This window comes from Rhinolophus sinicus, chromosome 3 (genome assembly GCF_057876585.1).
Source record: "Rhinolophus sinicus isolate RSI-liver-muscle chromosome 3, RSI-T2T, whole genome shotgun sequence".
NCBI lineage: Eukaryota > Metazoa > Chordata > Mammalia > Chiroptera > Rhinolophidae > Rhinolophus > Rhinolophus sinicus.
Genome location: NC_142503.1, coordinates 159888612 through 159915932, shown reverse-complemented (window position 1 = coordinate 159915932; position 27321 = coordinate 159888612). Strand labels below are relative to the sequence as shown.

The window sequence follows — 27321 nt, the reverse complement described above, 5'->3', positions numbered from 1 at the left end:
TCAAACACTGTATTAAGGTTTATTCACTGGTCCATGGTACTCCAGCAGGTTATACATGTGGGGTGGGGTAAGATTCCTGGTTCTCAGCAGGGGAAATACCTTTTCGAAGTTATTCCTGTGTGCTAAAACAAGGAGCCCCAATGTGAGAGAAACCTCTAGTACTTTCTTTTAATTTATTCCACAAATGAGTGCCAGCTAAATGCAAGGCACAATGCTAGCTACCCGTAATATGTTTTGACTACCACAAAACTTTATATTTCTTAGTGCTTTTTATTTCAATTCTTTTGGCAGAAAATGAATATGTACATACAAAATTCAAAACAATTTCCTAAAATGGTTTTAGTATTCGCCAGTCATTGACATCTTTATTTTGAAAGTTTGAATTGTCGAATATGTCTAAAGTGCATTCTTGCAGCTAATCAATAGCAGCATTTGTTTTGTTTATAAAATCTTAAGAAACATTCAGACAAGAGTTGGAAATGTCACGATAAAAAATAAAGCGTGATCAGATATATTCTTCCTTAATCACCCAAGACAAACACTTGCATGAATTAGTTTATAAGTATACAAGAAATATACAAAAAATAGCATTAAAAAAGTTCACACGGCAATGAAAAAAGGGGGGTGTCTTTCTCTGCTATTCATATTAAATATGGCAAGTCATATAATGTAAAAAGGTTGCTGAATCCTAGCTGTCTTTGGAACCATAGAGAAATCTTTGATCTAGGCTAGTGTTATGACGTAGCTGAGGTCTGTGATCGTCAACAAGTTGGACTTCTAAAAGATGACTCAGACGACTCCTGGCATGGTTTTGGGAAAATCACCAACAAAATGAAAATGTTCTTTCATTAGTGAGACTGTTCATGGCTTCTTGCGCCTAAAATGTGAAAACCAGCAGTTAGTGTTGAATTTTGCAATCAGTAACACATCCAGAGTAATTTAATCTCTAGGAAGGCTTTAAGAGAATTCCTGGTTTTATTATGGGAAAAAGTTTAAGTCCTTGAGAGAGAAAGCAAATAATTTACAAAATATGCTTATCCAATATTAAACTTTAAAAAAGGACTTCTCATCTTTATTTATCGTGTTGCAATGATTTTCCAAATTGCCTAAGGAATACATATGTTAAAAATGGACACATGGACTTGTGTACGTAGATATTTGAAAAGTTTTTACTAATTATGGAAAAAGAATTGGCCAGACTCTTGGGTATGTGTTTAATAGAAGAGGGAAAGTCTGATTCCTTTCCCAACCATAAATCCCACCATTGTTTTACTTCACTGAATACTTAATTGCTGTAACAAGACCGAGAGGCAAGTTAGGAAAGGATGAATTACAGGAAGAGCTGCCATCCCTGACGAAAGCCTTTAGCCTCCCCTCCTTATAGGGGATAGAGCCCAATAGTGATCTCAATTCAGCCTCTGAAAGCTATGAACATTGGCAAAGTATGAACAAGAGCGAGCCAAATCTTTCATCACCTCCTGTTCTTGCAGCTCTAATTGCTCTTATCAAACTTTCCAAGGTTCTCAGAATTGCTGCTGCCCTACTGCAGTCGGCCAGTAGGGCCCAGATGTTCTAAGCGGTAAACAAAAACCACATTTGTTCTCTTAAAAGAAAGTGGATGGTAGGGAGAAGGGAAGGTAGTGGAAGTACTAGAGGAGGGGAAATATATACAGAAAGGCCCCAATTGGGCAGTACTCACTTGGGTTGTGCGTGATGCTGATATCCAGGTCCCAGTTGAGATCCTGCTCTCATCTCTACAGCCACAGAACACTGATAAGAAAATTACAGAAAAGCTCAGTTCCTCTCAGCAGTCTATAAAACACAATTCTGCCAGATTCAACCAAGGCAAAAATCCATTATTGCTTTCTAGTTCAGCACAAGCACCTATGTTAAAATACCGGTCAGCTACTTTACAGATCCTCCAGGTAAACTTCCTCATTTTAGATAAGGAAGAGTTCTTGAGAAAGTGGCCATGGCCAGCACCAGCTGGGCCTCTCAGGCCCCACCTTCCCATGCTCTTTCCACAAGAGGCTCTTATCAGGAATAAGTTCCACAGGGAGGTTCTGAGAGAGTCCCATCAATTTGATGTGAATTCTTGCCTAAGGTGATGCTCTCTGACTTGATTCTTGGGCTCTATCCTTCCATGCTGAAAACGGGCTTTGAGCCAAAGAGCTCCAGTAAGACCAGACCTAAAGAAATACAAATACCCTCACAGGTTTGCTAGGGCAGGTCTACAGGCTGCACTGGCAATGTGAGATCAGACCTCGGCTACTTCAAAGAGCATGAAAAGCTACAACTGTGGGGCTTGTTGAAATATGACATCTCTAATTTTTATTAAGCAGACAGAATTTAATTTTCACCCCTACCCTTGTTTCTACATCGGTCCATTCAGACTCTGCACCTTCTGGTTGGGCAGGTGCTACTGTGGAAGATCTTCGTTTTCGACTACGGAAAAAGGGGAAACATGATGTAACAATTATTTTTGCATCTAACAACAGGAAAAATATTAGAAATAGGGAAATATTACTACACTTCTTCAGAGAATTAATGATACATTTTACAGGCTATTCTGTTCCTCAGGAATGAGCAGGTGAGAAAATGATAGTTCTCTTAAAGAGATACTTACCCAGTTGGTGATTCTTGTTTCAAAGTCTCAATGTCAGTAAACTGAACAGATTGTCCACCACCCCTTGTTTTAAAAACATCACCCTAGAGCCAAAAGAAAAGGTCGCCATTACACTTTGATACATCCAAATAATAAACATACATATATATATATTCCAAATTGAACCTAAGACTACTGTTTTAAGGCAACTCCTATCCACAAAACCAGGTGGTGCTTGGGAGTGCTGGGTCTGTGCTATTAAAATACTGTAGACAGTTGAGTACACATCTCTCACTAAACAAAAGAAGTCCAATGCAATATAATCAGTAACATTTTTAATTGCAGGAAATAATATTCATTTTTGTCTAACCTTTAATATAAAAACTATGCTTAGGAACTTGACATCTACCGTAAATTTCTTAATGTTCTAAGGCATTATACTTTCCTCTCTGGATGTGCCACTCTCCTCGTATTCAAAAGACAGTACAGTCATATTTGAAACTATAGTTATAAGAACTGTCCTCTAAATTAAATTTGAAATGAAAAACTTCCCCTCTCCCCTGCCCCAAGTCTTGTCTTTTACTTCCCTGATTATTCACTGACTCTATGATCAGGAGAAAACTCTTCTACAGATAGAAGGGAAAGGGCTTTGGGTAGCTCAATACTTAGTAATTTTGATAGGTCAAATTTTAATGTGGGCTTTTTATCTTGAACTGACAGAGAGCAAAGACAATTCTTTAAGTTTACTTTTTTAAAAGTAGGAGCTAAAATTAAATATACATTAATTAAAAGTACGAAATAGATCTGTAGTTCCTCTAACAAACCTGAGAATCTAAACGTCATTCAATAGAAAGCAAATTTAGTCCCAGTTTAATAGATTCACAACCTAAGCAGTTACTTTAGTTTTCCAACAAAGAGGATATATACAATATCCATTGATGTTCCAGTTGACACTGCCTGTGTGTCATCAAAGAAATAGACAAGGAAATGGATTTTTGTTAAGTTTTGTATATTTTTTTCTCCTTTGTAAATTTGTTTTTACCTTAATTAGTTTAGTTTCAATCTCCCCATCCGAGGCTAGTTCCTGGTGGGTCAGCATGTACTTCTCACACTTAGCTAGTGCCTTTTCATTTGCAACAGATACTGTGATGGCATGAGGGACATGTGGCTGCATGACTGTTTCAGTTTGCACGTTAGAGGCAGGCTTATGATCTACCCATCTGTCTCCTGCAGAGCGTGATCGTCTGTGTCGGAGACGAAGTGGTGGCACATTCTGATCAGGTTGAAAGGAATCGAGAAACAAGCATAACCCAGAATTAATTTAAGGGTATTATTAGAAGTGCAGCAGGTTTGGCTACAGTAGTTGGTGCCAATATCAAAACAAACACATGAACCTTTTCAAAAGCTAAATGTTATTCAAGTAATTTAAATGTTCTCTTTGTATTTAAACACAAAACCAACAACATCTTTTAACACCAGCTTGTATATTATATAATCTACCAGGGAGCTTCCCTTTCAACAAAAAACAAGGACAAATTCTGGTAATGCTGCTAGTCTTTCCTATATAAGTGTTATTTAAGATAAATGATGCACTTTGCATTCTTGATCCAAAACCATTATTTGTGCCTGCTATTTTGAAGTAATCTGTTAGGCCCACAACCATGTTAAAAGCTTCAATAAGATCAGTAAAAGCCTAAACATGTCATAGGCTTCTAAACAAGAGAAAAGTACACTTTACTCAAAGACAGGAAAATAAAAATAAAAGCTGAAGGGGCTGGATAGTACAAAATACTAAAGAACATAAGGTATAATAAAAACTCTATGTATAAAATGATTAAAAGAATGTAAATAAAGTACTTCTGAAATTTTAAAATCTCTAAACAACATCATGGAAAATTCAAACACAACAATGGGTTTACCAACTATTTTTTTCACCAAACAGTTCATAAAACTTCCAAGAACTAGATAAAGAATATAGTGTCAAATTAATCTATATCATACAATAAAAAACTAGTTGCTTACACTCAAATGTCATGTAAATTTGGGAAAGTTAAATTTAGCACATTTAACCTAATAAAAAATATTTCATATACAGGGCATAGTTAAGTTTGAAGCAATTCCAAAATCTTTAGAATTTTTCAAACATTTCTGTATGAAACAGTTTGTCACAGGCCAAAGCCTTTGAAGATCCCAATTTCAAATGCATATCTGGAGATCTAAAGCATTTTCCCTATATAATTATACGAAACAAATGAAGCACCAGTGACAAATCAGGATAGTATAAAACATGGGCAATATAGTTTGCCCCTAAAGATGCCCAAGCTTCACAGCAAGCAGGAAACGTTCCATTCTTAAAATAGCTTAATAAATATTGAACAAAAGTCTGGCTGTCATGATCTACCATTTAGCAAAAGTGATCGTTTTCTTGAACACATTATATTAGTAATAAACAGATTCTAAAACAAGCTTCAGAAAGATAGACCTTACAACCTACTACCATTTATTAAATACGTGAGACTTAAAATTTCTTCACTGAAGTATTATTTCTTCACTTGACATAATTTTTGACCAACAAACCTAGATGTATAGATACTAGCCTAAACTTTTCTGCTGCACTTCTAAGAGATTTTGATTTTAAGTGAGAAGATCTCTAGTAAATCCTCTTAAATCTCATAGCCAAATTAGGTGTTACATTAATGTTGAAGGCAGGCCTTGAATAGTTTTGTCTATAAAGCTTTCATGAAATCAAGAGACTTATTAGAGTTGATCAGAAAGACCAGTCACCATAGTTTGCTCCCTAAAAAGGTTTAAAGTGATATCTGCAAAGTAAAGAACTTAAGAGACTTTAAGATTTCTATTGCCTTTGTAAATACATTGGAATTCATCACCATTCCTTAATAATCAGGAATGTAGGCCACTTGAGTGAAATTTTTCTGCACCCTAAATTATACAAGAAATCTAAAGCAAATATTTACCATAAAATTAATTTGTTTAGAGGAAAAGTTCTAAGAGCTATATTAAGATTTTACTAAATGTTAAGTTCACAATAATAACTTGGTTCATTTATTCAGATTCAAAGAGAAACTTTAATCCTTAAAAAGAAAATATAAATGTAAATTTGTTTAAACACCCTTGAATGAGGCAGAGCCCTTGTTAATTGAAATAAAGGTTTTGAGATTAAAAGCAATTTATTGGGCATGTAAACTTTCAGTAGTTACAAAACAACTGGCCTGGATTCTTCAAAACACAGTTTCATGAAAATCAAAAAGAGGGGGGGATCGTTTTGTATTAAAAGAGATTTAAAGAAACAAAATATCCACACCCAAAGCATTCACCTTGATAGCATCATGGATTGAAAAAAGATGTTACTGGGGAAATGTAAATATGAACTATATATTAGAGGATATTTATTCAGAATTAATGTTAACTTTTGTAGGCGTGATAAAGATTGTGGTTATATAAGATAATATCCTTATTCTTAGAGGTGAAGTGCCATGAAGTCTGACTTACTTTCAAAGGTTCAAGGGAAAAATGTTTACATATCTATATAAAGTTAACAATTGGTAAATCTAGAAAAGGGGAAAAAGCCAATACTGTACCATTCTTTCAACTTTTCTTTGGGTTTGACATTTTTCAAAATAAAAGTTTGAGAAAACAGTTTTCAAAGGTTCAAATACAACAAAAAAAATCTAATTTGGGGAAGAAAAACCAAAAGAAAAAATTGGAAAATGTGCTGTAAGACACTCATATTCACATGCTCATTAGCTATGCAACTGAAAAGCAGATTACTGGGGTGTGTGCCACACTGACCTGTGTTCACTGAACACAAGGCTTCATTTCTGTTGCCAAATATGTGTACATTTTTTCAACTGAAGAGCTAGGCCTCAATTTTGGGGTGATTTGATCTTTGAAATTAATAACATAAAAATTAGACTTTGTTTATATTGGAGCTCACCCATCTTTGTTTTGAACTTTCTGAACCAAGTTATAAAAACACAAGATTAAAATCTATTGCTATAATGCTTTATAAAATAATACTGGCACTGACCCTGCAGCAACGATCCTCTTCTATTTCTATCTCATTTCTGAATGTAGGAACCACCTCCCTGCCTTCAGTCCAGTACATCCCTTGCCTTCTGTCTGACACGACACAAGTTTTACTTTGTCCTGGCTCCTGCTGCCTACGCCTTGCAATGGATGTGACATTGAGAGGTGTGTTGTACGGAGGAATTTTCTGCTCCCATTCCGAAATACAGGAAGCTACAGAAATGCTGCTGCAAGAGTTAGAGCGCCTATGTAGCTGTGGCTGGCTCATGAGTTGCTGGCCGTTGGAAATCTGAGCAATATAGTTACTAGGAAGCTAAAAAAATTGAAGAGAAATTAATGAACAAGATGGAAAAACTAAGAAACAATTCATCACTTTTCTATAATTTTAACACATGAACATAATTATTTATACTAAATTTTTCTACTAAATTTGTACTAAACTTGTGTTTATACAAAATTTAAAAAATTTATAAATAGAAGTTTGAGAAATATAAAATAAAACAAAAACCTGATTTTTTATATAAACGGTCCCTAATCTGAACAAATTTTCTCTAGTCCTGAATTACTACACAACAACAAATAACTTACAGGCACTGGTGGTGGAGAAACAGTTCTTTGAGGAGCTTTTTCTCGATCCCGCTCCCGAGAGGGTCTTTCTGGCTTTTCAGTTTTGGGTTCAGTAACAATAGCCTTCAGTTGTTTCAGTTTTTCATCTTTCACCCAGAGTTTATTTTGCATTTCCAGCTGTTTAGCTGCCACTCGACGCTCCTACAGATTATCAATGGCAGCATGTATTCTAATTGAGTTATACCAAACAAGTACACCAAGTTACTGAAACACTTTATTTCCTAAAAGTAACAGTTCTCCATTTCTTCCTGAGTTAACTAGGCTTCATAATGCTAATTAATTTGTCATGAATTTTCAGGGCAGAGAAAGGAAACAGAATGAACTGAACAGGCAACTATTATTGCCACCACCCCCAAATCCTACCCCAAGTGCCGCAATTCAGCAGTACATCTGAAACAAACCACTGGTCTCTGCGATAAACACTATAGGACTAACACTCACGCATTCTTTCTCCCACTTCATTGTTGTTTCTGTCACCATGCCTTGCAACCTGGCTTCGAGTCTGCGTTTGTCAGAAAACTGTCGCTGAAGTTTCTGATTCTGGGTTTCAAGTTCCTGTTGCAGATTGCGCTTATCTTCTTCATAGATAGTAGTTGTTTTCTCTAAAATTTCAATCTGGAAGGCAGACCATTATGTTTAGTATTTGGTATGTAAATATTTCATGTACCTCTAAAATAATAGGGCCTGCTGGGTAGCTCGAGCTCTGTGCTCCTGGCGCCGGTTCGATTCCCATGTGGACCAGTGAGCTGTACCCTCTGCAGCCAAGACTGTGAATGACAGCTTTCCCTGGAGCTGGGCTGCCATGAGTGGTCGGAGGTCGGCGTGAGCTGCCTTGGGCTACACTGTGCTGCTGTGAGTGGCTGGCAGCCAGCCTGAGCGGCCGGCAGCTGGCGAGAGTTGCTGTGAACTGCTGACTGACCAGCAACTGACTGCCTCAGCCCGGGGGAGTGTAAGGCTTATAATACCAGCATCGGCCTGGGAGCTGTGTCCTACACAACTAGACTGGGAAACAATGGCTTCAACTGGAGTTGGGGTGGGGGGCAGGTGGAAGAAGAGGGGGAAAAATAGAATAAAATAATCCCTTTCATAATTTGTTTATATAAGCCGAACTGTGAAAGAAAAATCACGGAGAAAGAATTTTCCTCTAACATTTCATCTGAATTCCTACCTCCATTCCTAGAAATGAGAACTTTTAAACAAGTTCCTCAGTGAAAAGACTAAGTTATAATTGACTTCAGGTGAAAAATTACCCTAAAATTCAGGCCTAAAATGTCATTTTTAAGGCTATTTTTGGAATAGAGAACACTCACTATATTGGTTGAGACTAGCTTCTGTCTAGAATGAATGTGTACCCCTCAAATGATCCTTTGTAAAGGAGAAAACAAACATATTACCCAGTAATAAGTTAAAAAACCAAGCTATGAATATCACCAAAGCTAAACTCGAGAGAGCTCACTTGTTTAGGCCAGAGAATATTCTCTTCAACTGCTAAAATCTAACTCAAAGTTAAAGAGTATAACATCCCTTTTATGTTTTTCATTCACATGTCCCTTTTGGGGGTGGGTTGAATATTAGTAAATGGCGATGGGATAACTCCCGGGAAGCAGCGGGTACAGGCTTGTCCAGCACAATGGCTCAGTCAGAGACCAGGGGTAAACAGCCAGCACATCCTTTATACTAACGCCCAAACCAACCTTATATTCTAAAGTTTTGTTTTTCTTCTCCAGTCGTTCTATTTCCAATTTCTGTCCTGAGATCATCTTTTCTTTTTCATTTAGTTTTCCTTGAATGTAGTTTTCTTTATTTAAAACGCCATTGTCAAATTCTTGCAACATAGCTTTAAAAGTAATAGCTGAAACAAAACATGCAGGTTTTTGTTTACTCCAATTCCAAAATAACCAATGAAATCAACTTTAATTAGCCGATACTATATAAAAAATATAACTATTCAGCAAATAAATCTCTCTTAAAGAATTAGTCTATAATCAGAAAACAAGGAAGGAAATCAAGAGTTTGATTCTCAAATCTACAAAAGACATTCATAGAAGCTTTCTATTTATTATTGAAAAATATTAAGTCTTTCATTTTGCACTATGGCATCTCCTTACCAACCTTTATGGGTAAATAATATGCTTCAGGACAACAAATGCAAAAACAGAAATAACACTAGATTAATTTTAGGAACAGTTAGATTCAAGTTGAAATCCCTAGTATACCACTGACCATACCAGTTATATATGACTTAGGCAAGTTATTTTTCCAAGCATGCTTCCTCATTTCAAAATGGAATTTAAATACCACTTATCTCCCATCTTTCTTGTGAACATTAAAAGGAATTGATGATGATAAAAATAGTAGAGACATTTACTGAGCACTGACCATGTACCAGGCTGTTCACTCTTCTACATGGTTTTCATACATTATCTCATTTATCCTCACAACACCCTCTGAGGTAGGAATAATTATAATCCCCATTTTGCAGACTTGGAAACTAAGAAATAGAGGATCAAGTAATTTGCTCAAAGGCAGTTATTAAGATGTAATTATGTCAAGTGCCTTGTAAATAAGTAACTAGTAGAAACTACAAACAAATCAGCTATTATTTCTTTGTGTCCATCACTATTAATTTTAAAAAGGGAGAGACTATACATCAACTTTTTTCTTTTGCTTTCATTTTCTTGGAATATAAAAAAGAGCTGTGGGAAAAGTTCCTTGTTAGTCTAATTCAACAATGCCCCGAGCACTACAAAGTGCAGAGACAAAATAACTCTATTCCATCATAGAACTCAGATTAATTGCAAATTTCTGGAGTTAAAAAATGATCACAGCTTTTGCCCTTACCTTGTTTGTTAAATTCATCAGTCATCATTTGTCGTAGCTGATGGCGTTTCTCTAATGCTTCAATCAGCCTGGGGAGAGTCTGCTCATCATTGATATCCAAAATTTCACAAGATGGCAAAGGTGGAAAACTCTGTAAAACCATTTCTGTAACCAGCAGTTCTGTATGGAATTATACAAAATTATAAAGTTACACATAAGAGAGAAAGAACTTATTTAAATAAGTTTAACACTGTCATTATAGCCCCAATCCAATTAACTGTGTACTTCTTGAGTTATCATAATCATACTTCCTTAAAAAATTAGCTATATAAAAGGAAAAGTTAAAAAAAGTTATAGTATGTAACAAAAGAAATCTCATTTATACATGGGTTCAGATTTTTTTTGCACTTGGTTCTTGAGAAGTAAACAGTTCTCTTGTGTGAAATAGATTGGGGGGGGAGGGAAGAGAGAGACAGACACACACTAATCAATGGGCAAATGACCAAACACCAAATCATACCTTCTCCAACTAGACCTGCCCGAGGGTGGTGTCTGTACCGCCGTCCAGGCGTTAAGCCACATATTGCCTTGTCTACTGGTCTTGCGACTTCAACTTCTTGGGTCATTTCCGCAAATCTCATGACTTGCTAAGATACAAAACAAACAAATGGAGTTTTGGGGTTTCTTTGTTTTACAAATAAACATACCCAAACCCTTCAGAAATTACTAAATGAAATAATAAATTGTTCATCAGTTCATTTCTGTAACTGATGGTTCTGTAGCACTTTAAAAAAATGTTCAAAATATCATTCTTCACACCCAAATAGTTGTTTCCTCTGCAGAAACTCTACGACTGTATTATGTAGGATAAATACATTAAAATTACCAAGCTTTCTTCATAATCTTCAGCTTTTGGGTTCACACATACGATCATGCGTACTTTTCCTTCCCCGTCGAAGTAGTTCTTGAACAGATGGGTTAACTTTGAATCTCGATATGGAACCATCTATAAATACATTCAAATCCAAATAAATACATAAGGTAAAAAGGTACCCAAAACTATACAAATGATGAAAGGCTGTTGCTTACCTTGTTAGTTCCATACATTTGGTTCTCTCTCAGGACTTCCATACATGTTCTTAGTGTCATTAGTGACTGGTTAATGTTACCTGACAGAAAAATGTACACAGAAGACATTTAAAAATAATACATAGCTAGAGTGTGGTCTGTTTGCCTATAAAATCCTTACTTTATAGAAGGTAGATGGAAATTACAAATAACATATTTTAGTGGCTCATTTAAAGAGCTGTCCATGCATGGTCTGGCAGTATTTCAGGAGTATTCTAACAGCAGTGTTTCATGACAGCTTAAATACTATGCTTCAGGGATTCTATCAAAAGGGCTCTACTGAATGCAACACTGTACTTCATGACGCACAAAGTTTCTTCCCAATCTTAAATTCTTTTAAAGCATATATTAGATGCAGATGTTTAATTTCCTCATATTAAAATATTATCTCTAAAGCATGACCCATTTTAGGCTATAGTTGGCTTCATCGACATGAAGTCTCCCCTGCACCCAGAGGGGCTCCAGTCAAGTGTATTAGGATCCAGCTAACTCTCCCCTGTACATCTACACAAGGATTTCTTAGGTGGCACACTTCCGTGTTTCCCTGAAAATAAGACCTAGCCGGACCATCAGCTCTAATGCTTCTTTTGGAGCAAAAATGAATATAAAACCTGGTCTTATTTTATATTATTACATTATATTATATTAAAGACCCAGTCTTATAGTAAAATAAGACCGGGTCTTATATTCATTTTTGCTCCAAAAGACGCATTAGACCTGATAGTCCGGCCAGGTCTTATTTTCAGGGAAACACAGTTTGAACATGTCCAACACAAAACTCATTAACTGCCCACACCTACGCCTCAAACCGCCTCTCCTCAATCAGGATCATCATCTTTACTCTCCACATCCAGGTAGGCGGAGCTACTTCCTAATTAGCTCTCAGTTTTGTCTGATCTTTGCTTCCAGGTCACATGACTTTTCATGTGAATTACTGTAAAATGCTCCTAACTGCTTTTCATCTCTAGACTTGTCCCTGGTAAATTAATTCTCTACACTGGAAAAATGATCTTTCTAAAAGACTAATCCTTCACTGACTTTAAGGGGAGGCTGTATAACAGTAGAAAGACAAGTTTTGAGAGTCTAACTAACCTGAGTTTGAACCCAGGCTCCAATCTGGGAAAAATTACTTCTCCCAACCCATTTCCTCATCTGAAAGATGGGTATGATACAATCCTGAAAAGTCAGAATCAAAAATCAAGCCCATGTATAGTAGAAACTATGAGACACCAGTCTCTTAATAACAGGTAGCCACCATTATTCCCTCAAGATAAAATTCAGATTTCTTCATATGCCTCAGGTGTCACGGTTCACCACCCATACCCTCCATTGCAGCTACCTTGACCCTGCCATATTCTCTCAAGACTGGTCTGTTTACAGGTGGCTGCCTCCTCTGTCAGGGATGATGCCTTTAATCCTATCTTAGTCATAGAGCCCACTCCCCAATTGAAGTGTCAACTCCATGAATTCTTCCCCACCCCCAGAACCCGCCTTTCACCCCAGGCTGGATGGAGCACCTGTACTCTACTCCCACAGTACCTTGTGTCACTTCCATCATACTCTACTGAAACGGCCTTGTTAACTGCCTATCACCTGCACCAGGCTGGACACTCTAGGGGGCAGGGCCCTATCCTTTATATCTGTGTTCCATTGGCACACAGTAGGTACTCCATAAATGTTATTAACATAAAACAACTTGAATGGCTATACAAAATGAAACATTGAAAAAAAAATACAGATTTCCTTTCACTTGGCTCTTGTGTTCAAAGATCTTTGCCACCTCCAGAAGCTGATTTTTTACCACGACGAATGTTGGAGTAACTGTTAATTTCACTTTAAGGACCCAGTCCCAACAACACCAGCAATAATATAACAGGCACTTTCACTATGAGTGTAACTTATATTTATGTTAGCTATTTTTCCACGTTTTTAAAGAAATAAGTATATTATAATAGAGTGATACCAAACCAGCAAAACTGAAGGAACAACATTGATCATTAAACTTAGCCTCTAAATTATGAAATTGACAATTATGCTTAAACCTCATCAATAAGCAGATGATAAACTGGCATTGCAAGTTTTTGAAAGTTGTAGCAATAAATAAGTACTGTGCTTCACTCACCAGCTTCTCGTAATCTGTTCCCTTCTGCTTTTGTCCGGTTAGTTCTTTCACTTCCAGCAAGATCTACCAAGGACAGCTGGCTTATAGTGATTTGTTCTTTTTCCTGATCATAATGCCAATAACATAACATGAGCTACTGGTATAACTAGTTTACAATGTTCTTTAAATATTTAGATCAACAAATTACTGTATTATGAATAGAATATTTGCACAATACAAAATGTACCAGTTGGAGCAAAGGGTACATGATTTGGGAGAAGAGTTTGCTAAAAGCATATGATAAATATACTCATGACATTAACGATTACTTGCACACTGGTCTTCTACATTATACTGTTAAGTTCCATAGAGCTGAAAGTCTGCCTTTTAATGATTTTATCTCCAGCACCTTACGCAAGGCCTAACACTCAGCAGGAGCTCAATAAATAGCTGCTAAATAGTCTAGAACAGGGCTATCCTAAATTTTTCTAGAATCAGATATTTAATAATTTCATAATATGCTAATAATGTTATTAAGAAATAAAAATCAAGAGGTATGATATTGTAATAGTAAATGTGATTCAAAGGAAATCAAGTGTATGTGGAAGCCTGACTTACAAGCATTTCCTAGCTAACAGTTATCAAGTGCTGACTAAATATCAGCCAAACACTGGACTCAACTTGACAGGTACTACCTCCATTAATCTTCTCTGCATTATGAGGAGTTTAGTAGTTAGGTCAGATAGTAAATTAATCAGAATTTGATTGCTGGTGGTCTTCAATACCATGATGTACCCTATCTTTCTGCCATCTGGAAACCTTCATGATACCACACTTCATAATACGGTTTGAATGAATTACACTTTAATAGCTTCAAGTTATTAAATGATTCATATTTGGGCTCAAATGCTGTCACTAATTGATGTAAGCCTTATAGTGCGACAGGCCCAATAGTAAATGGTGATCAACAGGGGGCCCTACTGGCCTATCAGCCAAGAGAAGAACAATTTAGAATTGGCCATCTCCTGAACTGTACCCACCCTGGAAAGTTAATTACTGACATTTAAAAACCATTAACTGAATTCCCACACACAAAATGAGTCCTCAGAGATAAAACAACGAATCACACATGCTTCTATTTTATCTCCTCTATTAAAGAGATTTATAAAGATTTGTAAATCTTTTTCACAGCAAAATTCCAGGTTCTAAGATTCAACAGCCAGTTTCCCAAAACTACACCATCTAATGGAACAATTAAAGTCATTACCTACACATATATTAATCTAGAGCAATCTTCATTGCAATGACACCTTCCTTATTTAACTCTAATTCCAAGAATTAGGGATTCAGTTAGAACAAGAAAAATTCCACACACAACAACTTTACCTGTAAGACACTGTCTCCATCTGCATCCAGTGGAGCTTGAACTAATTTAATGTTGAACACACTGTGGGAACGGCTGGACTCACGATTCAAATGTGTGTTAGCAATACGTCTCTTTTTCTGGCCTATGATGACAGAAAAAATCATTGATCAAATTTGAACTCAGTTATTTCAATGTATATGCTTTCTACTAAACCAAAAAGTACTGCTGTCAAATATATTTATCGTTTTACAGTTTTCCGATTTTAACTCTAACCTCTCCAGAAAACTTCAAAAGCCTCCTCAGTAGATTTCACTTCTACTTCTGTACATCCTGCAACATACATGTTATGGTTCTTATCTTCACGAAGCAATTTAGATTGTGGAGGTCTATGGGAAAGAAAAAAAACCCATTAGTTTCCTAAATTACGAGTTACTAATATCTCAAGACTAGGACTAAAATTCCAGGCAACATGACATCCATTCTTATAAATGGAATAAGCTTAAGCAAGATCTCAGAAAAACACTAAACAGACAACTGTAAGGATATATAGTCAATATTAGTTACATAATAAGATAACAGGAACCTGTTTTGTTTTAAAACTTTTGCTCTAATTTGTTTTGGCAAAGCATACGAAACAGCACTTACTAAACAATTAGAGATCAAAGTAGTATAGCAACATCACATGCACAGGTTAAGCATCAAAAGCTAGCATTTTCCTAATTTTAAAAGATCACCAGATAGAGCTGGTTCTGACCTCAGTGTCACCAAAAAAAAAAAAAATTCAGAAAGAGTTTGGTATATATTAGGATTGGCAATCCTTCCAACGTGGCTGGTCAAGTTTTAGTCTATATGGTAAGATAAGGATGGGAAAGGGTGCTTGCCTGTTTGGCCTCAGTCCTGTAAATGGTGGGGGCAGAAACATTTACCATGCACCATCAGTCAGTAAATGACAGATTTTTCAGGAAGCAAGGAGGGGCTCATAGGCAGCAGTCAGCCCAGTACCAATGAAAAATCACCTACATGCAAACATGCCACAGATGCCAAATACTAGTATAACTACACCCCTCTCCTTAAGAAAAGAGCCCCATCACATACACAAAGTCTGTGTTCCTCATGGGCGTGCTGCAACTGTTCCACCTACCAAAGGAATAAGGTATAAGTTACGAGTTACTGTTTCTACAGCAGCCATCTCTCAGCAACATGCTCAGGCCAGAGTATGTGACAGTCACAATGAGTCTTATCTTAAAAACCCTCCACTTGTAATATTTCTTCATTGTATTAAAAAAACATGTTAATCATAAATGTTAATCAGCTCAAAAAAGGCAGGCTATACACCACTGTAACAAATGAAACCTGAACTCAGTGCCAAATAAACACCCTGTGAGTTCAAACTTACCAGAAAGGTTACAAGGCACACAAGTCAGTCCTTTTGTGCGACTAAATAAATCAAAATAATAGGCTCCTCTGAAAATAATCTCATTTAGAACCAAACAGAAAATTGGCACATGTGCAGACATGAAACTGACTGGTGGCAGTGAATGACATCACACAAGTTTAGGAAAATGGGTACACAGAACGGACACTTTGAAACAAATGGGAAAGTAGTCCATACACTTTAATGTAAATAAAACTGGATATACTGACATCTGTTCAGTCTAATGGTTTCCTAAATCCAGCTGTTTCTCCAATAATGTTGGATTAGACATATACACGAAAGTTTAACGTAAATCACAGGTCTTTATAGCATTTATGTCCTGAGAGGCCCTAACGAAGAGGGCACTGCAGATGAGCATTTAGCTTAAGAAGAAAACCATCAACTCAGGAACAAGATATTAACATTAGACATGAGATTACAGAGTAAGTTCTGGCAAAAATGCAGGTTTATTGTTTGTGATGCCAGGTTGTCATTGGTTTTCATTCTCAGCAGGGCAAGACCCAAAGAAATCTAAGGAGTAGGCTTTTAACTCTGGCAGAATGACAATATACCACTTCATATTAACCAATGAGGGAAGGTCTGTGAGTATTAGTTGTACAGACAGCAGCTTTAGGCTCCATTCTGTAGAGATCACTAAGACACAGATGGTTAAAATGGCTACAAATTCCCAACATTAAAGGTCAGGTTCTTGAAAGGTAGCCCCAAGGCACATCTGTAGGGACACTTCCTTATACAATTAAGGTTTTCTTAAAATATAGCCCAGGGTCAAGAGTTAACAGTAATGTCTAAGATGAATATTCAGGTCTTTCTTCTCCTTTGATGTCTTAACCCACGATGTCCCTAATATACCTGCATATCTAGTTAATAATAAAATGACTCACTGAGTACCAACTGCATTAATACACAAGTTATATTTCATTTTGAGTGCAAAAGAAAGCATTATCACCATTTATAGATGAAGAAACTAAGGCTCACTGAGATGAAGTGCCTTCCCCAAGATTAAGCAGCTAAGGGGCTCTCTTCACTACTTACTTGGGCTTTATGGGATCAAACGGCACCTCTTCCAGTAGATCATATATGTAATTATTATATATTTCAATATAAGAGACAAATACACCATAGACACTATCTTCATCAACCTGTTCTGCTTTGCAAAATTCTTGTACAGTTATCATATCTGCAAACTCTGGATCTACTTGTCGTCTGAAAAAAAGAGGGGAAAAAAAGCCAAAAAGTCTGATCTTATACATTGTGAGTCAATATCAACAGTAAATGATCCCGAGGGAAAACTAAAAGATATAACATAGATGACCCGCCATTACAAGCAGAAATGCACAAAGCAACTTTATTCACACTCACAGTTGGCCAACAATACTCCCATGTCCTCCCAGATACACAGCACAGGCTTTTATACCCTCTCCCACCCAGAGTGGCACCATCTCTAAGCAGTGATTCAAAAGCAGTGTGCTCAAAAAACAAAAACGAAAAACAAAACATCAAAACACAAAACATCTGAGCAAAAAAAACTTACTCAAGAACATTCCTCATCTTGGGTCTCACTAAAGTCAACTGTCAGATCACCTTCTCCACTTGTGTTCACCATTTCTTATGCCTGAGGAAACTCTGGGACCGGGTTTCCCTTAGGCTAGTGTTGCATACATATGTAACCACTTACTTGCCAGAGGGGGTCTTTGGATTGGGCATGGCTTCTCTTTTCTGCCGTTCTAATAAGGCATCAACTTCACACTGTATATCCATGCTATTCCTATCATTAGATTTAAAAACCTGAATTGGGGGCAAAAATCAGACCATGATTTTGAGAATTTGACTTAAATAGTAAGACACATATTTAACAAATAAGAAATATTTATTATTTAAATATATTTAAGGTTTCAAAATGTATACAATGCTAATATTTCCAATTCATTCTCCCTCAATGCTACTGTATCCACAGGTATCTTGGTCCCTATGTCCTCAAGTGAAACAGTTACAACACAAAAAGAATTACACTTACATATCGTTTAGCTTGAAATGACCCTATACTGTTAAAGATCATGTCCAAACAACGAGGAAGCAGCCCTCCTTCCCCTGGAGAACCAGTCATGGTGTGGGTTTTTCCACTTCCCGTCACACCATATGTAAAAAGGAGACCTACAACAGAGCAAGTCACACTGGATTATATCTTAAGTCCTCCACTTATGATATTTCTTCACACACTTAAAATTAACTAGCTCAAAAAAGTAGGTTTAACATCACCCTAACAAATCTGAATTCAAGGATGACTATAAACCAAATATATAAGTATCAAAAAAGTTTATGAGGAAAAAAAGAAAAATCCAACGAAACTGCAAGAATCATACCATTTTTGCCACGAATAAGGTCATCTACCAAGGGATTAGCCACAACATCAAAGAGTTCCTTCTGGGTGGTATGAGTACCAAATACTTGTTTAAATGAATACTGAGTCTGTGGGGAAGAATAAAAAGTGCATAAATGGATTCCACTATAGGCTAGAAACACAGTTGTTTAAACTTATTCAGATGTTCCTTTATGAACATTTAAGATCTAGATGCACACAGAAAAAAGTACAAACGCTCTTTAAACTTGGAACCCTTAAAAAAGTCATGACATACTTAATAATACCAATTATATATTGGTAAATATTTATAGTTATAACTACTGAAGAGAATGTAGAAAAATCTTAAGTCCACTAATACTTCATAAACTAAGGCTGATTGTTTTAATTAAATGACCAAGAAGATCAAAAGGTATGATTCAGACTTGTGAAAATTCTCCAGTAATACTCCATTTACTGCTTTCTATTTTTTCTTATAAAGTTGTCATTTAAAATGGCATAGCAGCATAAAACCAAGTATTTTGATGTACTAGTTTTTTAAAACCAGCAATGAATTGTAAATATAAACTCATCTGAGTTCTTATATGAAATAAATTTTAAATAAATTGTGACCTTTAAGAAAGCAATACTTCAATTATCAAATCACTTTCAAAATATAAAGTATAACCATATTATCAAAAATATTTCCAAACTCTTACTTTAAAAATTAGATTGGAGATCAGGGTATAAATTACGTAAATTACAATGTCCTAATTGTCCATGGGCTTGAGTTCTATTATTTCTACTTTTGCTATTTTCTAGTTTTATTGGATTGCAGACATTGCAATTGTTTCTTCAGGTTTCCTGAATTTCTTGCTGTTTTTGCGTCATGAATGTCAGTGCTAAGTTATTTGGTACCTGAGTTATTTGGTACCTAAGTTATTTGGTAGAATTTATTATGGATTATAGCCTTTATCAAATGGCTCCCTTTTTCTGTTTTACACCCTTTACCTTAAATTCAACCTGCTCATTTATCAATATCATGACCCTTATGTTTTTAAAATGAGCAATTTTGTCCCCCAAAAGGAGACATGTATAGATTAGTACACAACAGTAGACACTTAGCACTGACCATGTCCCAAGCACTGCCTTATCTTGGTAGTAAATCGTTTCACTCTTACAACCTCCAATGGAGGTACTATTAATTATTCTGCTCATTTTATAATTTGTTAAAGCTCACACACCAACTTCAGCTAGGCCAACTCTCACCCTTGTGGAAGTTTTATTTCCTAATCCAGTGAAAGAGCTTTAGAATTGACAAAAAGAACAAAGAATCTTAGAACTGAAAGGATATACACAAGATAGTGCTGACAGGTTAGTCAGATGACCTCCAAGTCCTCATGAACAAATCCCTCCTTTCCAGGTGAAGAAAACTGAGGCAAAGGAGGAACTGCCCCAAGCGTACGGAGCTAACTGGTGTCAAAACCATTTCCAGCCCAACACTGTTTCTATTATTCAGTGTGGCCTTCTGTCACAAGGCAGAACTTTTAATCCTCACCAAACCTCTTTGTAATGTTCACATATACTTAAAATGAACTCTAATAAGTAAAACTCAGTCAGTCATTTTTCAACTATTTGACATTCTCAAAGGCCTACTCCTCCATGAAGCCTTCCTAGACCACTCATTCATGCTTAATCCACATTTATTGAGTGTTTGGCAAACACTAAAAAAAAAGAGAAGGTACTTATCCCTTGAAGCTGATATTATTACAGGAAAAAGAGACAATACACAAGTAAATAAATCTATAGATTGTGGTAAGTTCTATCAAGGAAGTTTATAGAGTGCAGATCACGTGAGAAGGTGGGAAAGGTGCTACTTCTGGATATACTCTGAGTAGGTGACATTTAAGATAAAACATAAGATGAAGAGCCATCCATGCTAAGAGCCAAGGGAAAAGAGATCTAGGCCAAGGGAATAGCCCTGAGCAGAATTCTGGCTTATCTAAGGAATCCAGGATTGGATGAGCACTAAGAGATAAGGTGGCCAGACAGACAGGAAGCAGATTAAGCAGGATTTTGCCTCTTTAAAAACTACTGTGGGCCGTGGGCCCGCCTGGTGGCTCAGGTGGTTGGAGCGGCGTGCTCTTAACACCGAGGTCGCTGGTTTGATTCCCACATGAGCCAGTGAGCTGCGTGCTCTATGGCTAAGATTGTGAACAACAGCTCTCCCTGGAGCTCGGCTACCGTGAGCAGCCGGAGGTGTGAGCTGCCGAGGGCTGCTATGTGCTGCTGTGAGTTACTGTGTGCCGCCATGAGTGGCCGGTGGCCAGTGTGAGCTGCTGTGAGCAGCTGACTGACTGCCTCAGCCAGGGGGAGCACAAGGCTCATAATACCAGCATGGGCCAGGGAGCTGTGTCCTACACAGCTAGACTGGGAAACAACAGCTTGAACCGGAGTGGCGGGGGAGAGAGGCAGAAGAAAGGAGGAAAAAACCCCAAAACTACCGTGTTAACACAAAAATAAGACCTAGCCGGACCATCAGCTCTAATGTCTTTTGGAGCAAAGATTAATATGACCCGGTATTATATTTATATATTATATTATATTAGATTAGATTATGTTATATTATACCTGGTCTTATACTATAGTAAAATAAGACCGGGTCTTACATTAATTTTTGCTCCAAAAACTGCATTAGAACTGATGGTCCGGCTAGGTCTTATTTTCGGGGAAACATGGTATATTCCTTGGAAGCTTTTAAACAGGAAAATGGTGAGATCTGCTTTATGCTTTAAAAGATCACTCTGGCTGCTCTGTGGAAAATGGATTAGAGAAGATTTGGAGTGGAAGCAGGCAGTCCAGTTAGGCCTCAACATGGTTTTATCACTGCTACTCAGAGTGAGGTCAGTAAACCAGTGCCTTCTGAGAACTGTTTGTTTCCAGTCTAACAGAAGATTAACTGCAGAAATTGACAGTAAATGTTTAGAAACTTTTGTAGCCATTTGACATGGCTGCAACATCCCAGGATGAGATCAATGGGTTTATCTCACTAAATATTATAAACCCGTTCTAGTGTCTAACTGACATGGTTAGTTCCATGTGGCAAAGCTGCACAAAAGTATCAGTCACAATGCATTGAAAAAAGCTGTTCCTTCACCAGAGTTTGAGAACCACTGGTCTCTGTGACAGGGCTCACATGAAGGTGGTGGCAGTGGAGACAGAAATGAAAGGACAATTTCAAGATATACAGTGGAGGAGAAGTGGTAGGACCTACTGATGAACAGGATATGAGAGGCACCAGGGAAAAGTAGGAACTAAGTTTCTGGCTTGAGCAAAAAGGCACATGGTGGTAAAGGGGAAGCTAAAGGAGGAAGTGATTTAGAGGGGGGAAAAACCGAGAGTTCCTTTGGAGATGTAAAATCTGAGGTGCTTGTGTGACATCCACACAGTGGATGTTTGAGTTTAGAGCTCGGGAAAAGATTTAAGCTGGAGATAAAAATTTCAGTATTATTACCTATAATCAACATTTAAAGCCATGGAAAAGTATAGATAGATAAGAGAGCTGTGGGTGTAGCCGAACTTGGTATTTAGAGGTTAGAAAAGGAGGAGGAGCCTGCAGAGTGGCCAATGAAAGACAAAACACGGAGAGTTGGAGGTGGGACAGGAGAGTGCGTCAGGAAGGAGGGTGCTCCTGAGAAGGTTATAATGACAACAAAGAGGCGTCCAACAAGTTTAGCAGCAAAGAGGCCACTGGTGGGCTTTTGATGAGCAATTTCACTGGAGTAATGTGCATAAAAGAATAAATGGGTTCTGCCCTTCTGCAGCCATCGCTGAAGGGCCAGTGGCCAAAATGAAGTTCAACCCCTTTGTGACTTCTGACCGGAGCAAGAACCGTACAAGACATTTCAGTGCACCTTCCCACATTCGCAGGAAGATTATGTCTTCTTCTCTTTCCAAAGAGCTGAGACAGAAGTACAGTGTTCGATCCATGCCCATCCGAAAGGATGATGAGGTTCAGGTTGTCCAAAGACACTACAAAGGGCAGCAAATTGGCAAAGTGGTCCAGGTTTACATGAAGAAATGTGTCGTCTACATTGAACGAGTGCAGCGGGAGAAGGCGAAGGGCACGGCAGTTCATGTGGCCGTTCACCCCAGCAAGGTGGTTATCACTAGACTGAAGCTGGACAAAGACCACAAAAAGATTCTTCAACGGAAAGCCAACTCTCGCCAAGTAGGAAAGGAAAAGGGCAAATATAAGGAAGAAACAATTGAGAAGATGCAGGAATAAGCTAATCTTATATACAGCTTTCATTAAAAACTGTTAAAATGAAAGAAAAAAAAAGAGTAAATGGCAGCTTGAAAGTAGACACCACTGCCTGAATTAATCCTTTCTTTTGCATTCTAATAGTCATCTCTTTTAGCACGCCGGTGTTTCTATCTTACCTGTATGAGGGTTATTTACTTCCATCTATAGTTACTTCCCCAACTATAATCTCCATAAAGGCAAGAACTGTGTCTCACTCATTTTTAAATATCTCCTTCCACCCTCCAGCTTAGCACGTTTGTTGAACTCAATTGAATTCACTTTGCTCAACATTTTAGTAAAAATAAAAATACTTCATAAGAGGTAGATACAAGTATACAATGCCTATTAAATGTTATTTTAATCTCCACACTTGAAATTCTGTGTGTGTATATAAAAACTTCGTAGCACGATCATATACATCATTCCACATTAAACTATCCCTGACATACGTTCTAAGAAGCAGTAGATACCCAGCATTAAGAAATTATCCTCTAAAAGTAATCTTCTAATTCCAGAATACCACAGGTATGTCTGTGTATCCCAGGGATTAAAAACACTTTAGATTTAGATATGGTGGTTACAGTAAAGAAATGTCTTTCAAAAAAGTGGAAACACATAAATTTTGTTAAATTTGAAAAATGGAAAAGCCATTCAGGAAAGAACATATCAAGGAAAAAACAGCTTGGTTCAGATAAGAAGTACCTCCTTATAGTCTCCATTTCGGTTGAGTCTGTAACCCTCAGGCGTATGAAGCTGAACGGTCGTATTATTGATCACTTCTATGCAACACTCTTGATCAAGAAAGCTCAGTGGGCGCACCCTACAGTATACCTGAAAGCACAGGAAAGTGTGACTTTTTACCTGACTTACCATTTAAGCTTTCCATTTATTCATTCAACAAATATTTGGTCTCTTAATTTAAGAGATCAATATAAACTTAGAGCTATGAAAACCAAAGCCTGCTACCTGATACTGTCAAATACAAACAGATTTTAGAGATAATACGAGATGTTAAATGCACATAAAATGAAAATAAATTTTGATAACAAAAGCATCAAATCCACAGCTTCTCTTCACTATTTTATCAGCACAGGTTTAATAAAGTTATACTACTACTAACATAAAAATCTCTCGAAAAATCAATAACATATCACACAATGAGAATTATTTGAAAATCTGTTAGAATTTTCTGGAACTGGATGTCAGTTAAAACTTGTCAGCTTAACACAATATACGAATAAATAGGTACAAAAACTGAAATGTGGTTTTCTTGGTCAGTGACAGGATTGATGAAAAAACTGTTCAGCTGTATGTGCAAAGCATCTGGTTCCCTCAACTCAGACCAAGAGACTCACTCCAGTGCCAGTGAAAGGGAGATTTAAAATACCCCAGAGCAAACCAACCTTCTTGTGTTTGCCATTTCCTTTTAAAGCAAATTCCCAAGCCTGAACCTAGTGAGGTACAAGCAATTATGAGTAGTCATTAGACTGAAGTAACAGTTCTACATCAAAGTCTTAATGAAACTTGGTCCCCAAAAGCATGGAGTTTGGGGCTTTCCTCATGAAGTATGCCATCAGGTAGGGCTTAATAGTCCTAAAGATGGGAGAGGATGCTCATCCAAGCAGAAAGTTTTCCCCTGTCTCAGAGAGTACGAAGAATTCTCTGGGACAGTTGAAGATTTTTCATTATCTCACTTTTCAAATTATAATTAATTATAGGAAGTATGCAATCAACAACCAAAAACTTCATTTTACTGGACTAATGAATCCTACATAGAAACAAAATTTCAAAGCTCGAAGTAGCCTTAAGCAATTTAGTACAATCTTTTTAACTAAATGTTCTTTGACTTCACTTCCACATCTCCATCCCTTCTGAGCATACACATAAGACATAAAAGGAATGAAGAGAAAATACACACACATAGATTTACAGGGAGACCTTACCCCAACTGGATCTTTAAGGCTCGTTTGGGATCCTTTTTTCACTACAAGTTTCCTGGGCGTCTTAGTCCTCCTAGACATAGATTAAAAACAAAAAAATTTCACTTCAACACTAACATACAAAAACTTCACCTATAATTTACACAGAGACAAATTCCTGGGCTTTATAAAATTATTCCTTAGCAGTTCCAAAACACTAAACCCTAAATAACTAACACGAATAAGACTAAATTGCATTAGTATAAGAGTGTCTGTGGCATGTATAATCCAAAAGTAATTAAAATTTGGTTTAGGAGACCTTTATGGTACTCACTTACTCTAAATTTGCTCTTTTTAGATTTTTTTTTGGGGGGGCGGGGGAAGGGGAACAGGACTTTATTGGGGAACAGTGTGTACTTCCAGGGCTTTTTCCAAGTTAACTTGTGGTCCTTTCAATCTTAGTTGTGGAGGGCACAGCTCAGCTCCAGGTCCAGTTGCCACTGTTAATTGCAGGGGGCAGAGCCCACCATCCCTTGCTGGAGTTGAACCTGCAACTTTGTGGTTGAGAGCCCACTGGCCCATGTGGGAATGAACTGGCAGCCTTTGGAGTTAGGAGCACAGAGCTCCAATTCCCAAGCCACCAGGCCGCCCTGGTACTCACTTATTCTATATTAAAATAGCTTGGATATTTTCTTGAGCAACAATTTTACACAGGCACTACAAGTTTGAAAAATCTACAGATAATCGACCACATTTATCTTGGAAGACATTTACATGTGTGTACAAATACACACACTGCACCAACAGCCATTGCCAAGGTAGACTGACAAGTGATTAACTTCAATAAATTATAAAGAATGCAGATGGATGAGTCCATTCTTTTATCAAGATTTACATCTATTCTTTCAAGGAACTGGTTATTGAATTCTCAAAACCTACCATCCTACCCCAAACAAAATGTGGTCCCTAAACTGCAATTTCTTGCTCTCTTAAGTAGTGTTAAAAAAATAAAAAGGGAACAGGCCCCAAATGGAGTCACTGTCTAAGCCCACATCACCAAAACAAGGTTTAATACCTAATCTAATTGCAGTTTCAGTCTCTCCCAGCAATGTAATCTCAGTCAGTCGGTATGGAATTTCCTGGTTAGCACCAATGAGGTAATCCACCTCATAGACCCCTGTGGTCCGCCATAGGAAGGTACCCTTGCCTGAAACAATGGGCTCTTTTCTTGTTCCTGCCCCCTTCTGCCTATAAAAGTCTCCCCTTTTGTACAGCAACTCAGATCTTTCTAGTTGCTAAATAGGATGCTGCCCGATTTATGAATTGTTGAATAAAGGCAATAAGATTTTTAAAATTTACTCAGTTGAATTTTATTTTTTATCAGTAGGTACAGTACAAGATTGTTGTGATTTATTTCCCCATTTCTCTAGCATGCTTCCCCACCCCGACCCCAATTTACCTATAGGCTGGATGAACATTTAACACTAAAATTAAGTGAAATTATTGGCTTGGACGATAGATTATTAAAATAGTTTCTCAACATTTTCCCATGAAACAGAAGCAAATTAGTGTTTTAAGTGCAAAATATTATGATAGGTTTATTTCAATTCAACACTTTAAAAAAAAAGAAAGATTTTGACTTTGGCCTCTTAAGAAAACAAGTAGCCTTTGGAAACGAGTAGCTACAAGATGATTATAATTACAGTCAATCCTCTTCTGTGCAATACTATTTCTTTACGCAGTAGCGGTCAAGGAATTATGCTTCGCGGAAAATGTACTGTATTTAGTAAGGAATTAGTAAGGAATGTGGGCGGCCAAAGAATAGGGCAAAAGTAATCAGCCTATACAATGGGATGGTCTCGGCCTCCAGGCCACGGAGTGAACTAAAAAACACACGCAATGCTCACGACTGCCAGGGCTCTCCGGGGCCTGAGACCACCTAACCAACCCCAATACCAGACCCCAACACTCCGCCCCGCCTGCGACACGACCTCGCACTAACTCGGCAAAGCGCAACCAGGAGCGCGGGCGGCCAACAGGGAAAGGGGGAACTTAAGAAAAGGTTGCCGGAGGCGTCCCGGAGCCAGCTGAATGGCAACCCAGCTAACGGGAACCGGGGTGTGGCACAAACCTCCCCCGACTTCGGGCCAACCTCTCCAGGCCGCGCGAGAGCCCAGAGCGGAGCGGCAGGCGCCGGGCTCGGGGGCGGGGATCGACCCGGATGGGTCTCGGCGCCGTGGCTCCCCCTGAGCGGTCCACGTGGGGACTCCTACTTTGGGGGCTGCGGCCGGGGCAGCGCCGGGCTCCGCGCAGACAGCTCGGCCCCCTGCGCGGGGCGGCTAGAAGAGACGCCCGCCCCAGCACCGAGGCCCGGCGGGGCTCCGCCGCCCCGTACTCACGCTGGCTTCATGGCAGCAGGTTCTGCGCTGCCCAGACACGCGCGCGGGATGCCGGGCTAGTTGAGGAGGGCTGGCGAGGACGGCGGGTCGCAGAGAGGAGCAATGGGAACCGGCACACTGAGGGACGGCGCTCAAACACTGCGGTGCCGAGACAGGACCAGGTGCGCTCGCGCCCGGCGCATTTCAAACAGGCCAATCAGCGCACGCCCGGGGAAGGGGCGGGGCCTCCGAAG

General features: G+C 38.1%; 1 protein-coding gene and 1 pseudogene across 3 annotated transcripts; one reads left to right on the top strand and one right to left on the bottom strand.

Moving 5' to 3' along the window:
• On the bottom strand, positions 1-27277 carry KIF23 (kinesin family member 23). 3 transcript variants are annotated; one of them, XM_019725645.3, is made up of 24 exons: positions 27089-27277; positions 24714-24783; positions 23473-23601; positions 18490-18595; positions 18144-18280; positions 17805-17914; positions 17162-17332; positions 15790-15831; positions 14968-15080; positions 14715-14836; positions 13350-13452; positions 11189-11268; positions 10986-11105; positions 10620-10746; positions 10121-10279; positions 8974-9131; positions 7721-7894; positions 7241-7420; positions 6654-6965; positions 3648-3878; positions 2627-2709; positions 2367-2445; positions 1700-1770; positions 1-877 (listed from the first exon to the last, which is right to left on the bottom strand). In XM_019725645.3, exons 1-24 carry the CDS (start codon positions 27097-27099, stop codon positions 862-864), a joined length of 2904 nt encoding a protein of 967 aa, XP_019581204.3. In that variant the 5' UTR covers positions 27100-27277; the 3' UTR covers positions 1-861. The 3 variants fall into 3 exon arrangements, with proteins under 3 accessions (XP_019581204.3, XP_019581205.3, XP_019581206.3); XM_019725646.3 differs by lacking the exon at positions 15790-15831; XM_019725647.3 differs by lacking the exon at positions 6654-6965 and having other exon boundaries at positions 27089-27276.
• Positions 18582-23466, top strand: LOC141570562 (large ribosomal subunit protein uL24 pseudogene; annotated as a pseudogene).
• Positions 27278-27321: the final 44 nt, after the last annotated feature.

What these genes read in the sequence shown, in the direction of transcription:
- KIF23 (XM_019725645.3), bottom strand. An exon ending in GAACAGATTACGAGAAGCTG is followed by an intron (nt 11,269 to 13,349) that starts GTGAGTGAAGCA and finishes TTTTTCTGTCAG; the next exon opens with GTAACATTAACCAGTCACTA. An exon ending in AAACAAGAATCACCAACTGG is followed by an intron (nt 2,446 to 2,626) that starts GTAAGTATCTCT and finishes CTTTTTCCGTAG; the next exon opens with TCGAAAACGAAGATCTTCCA.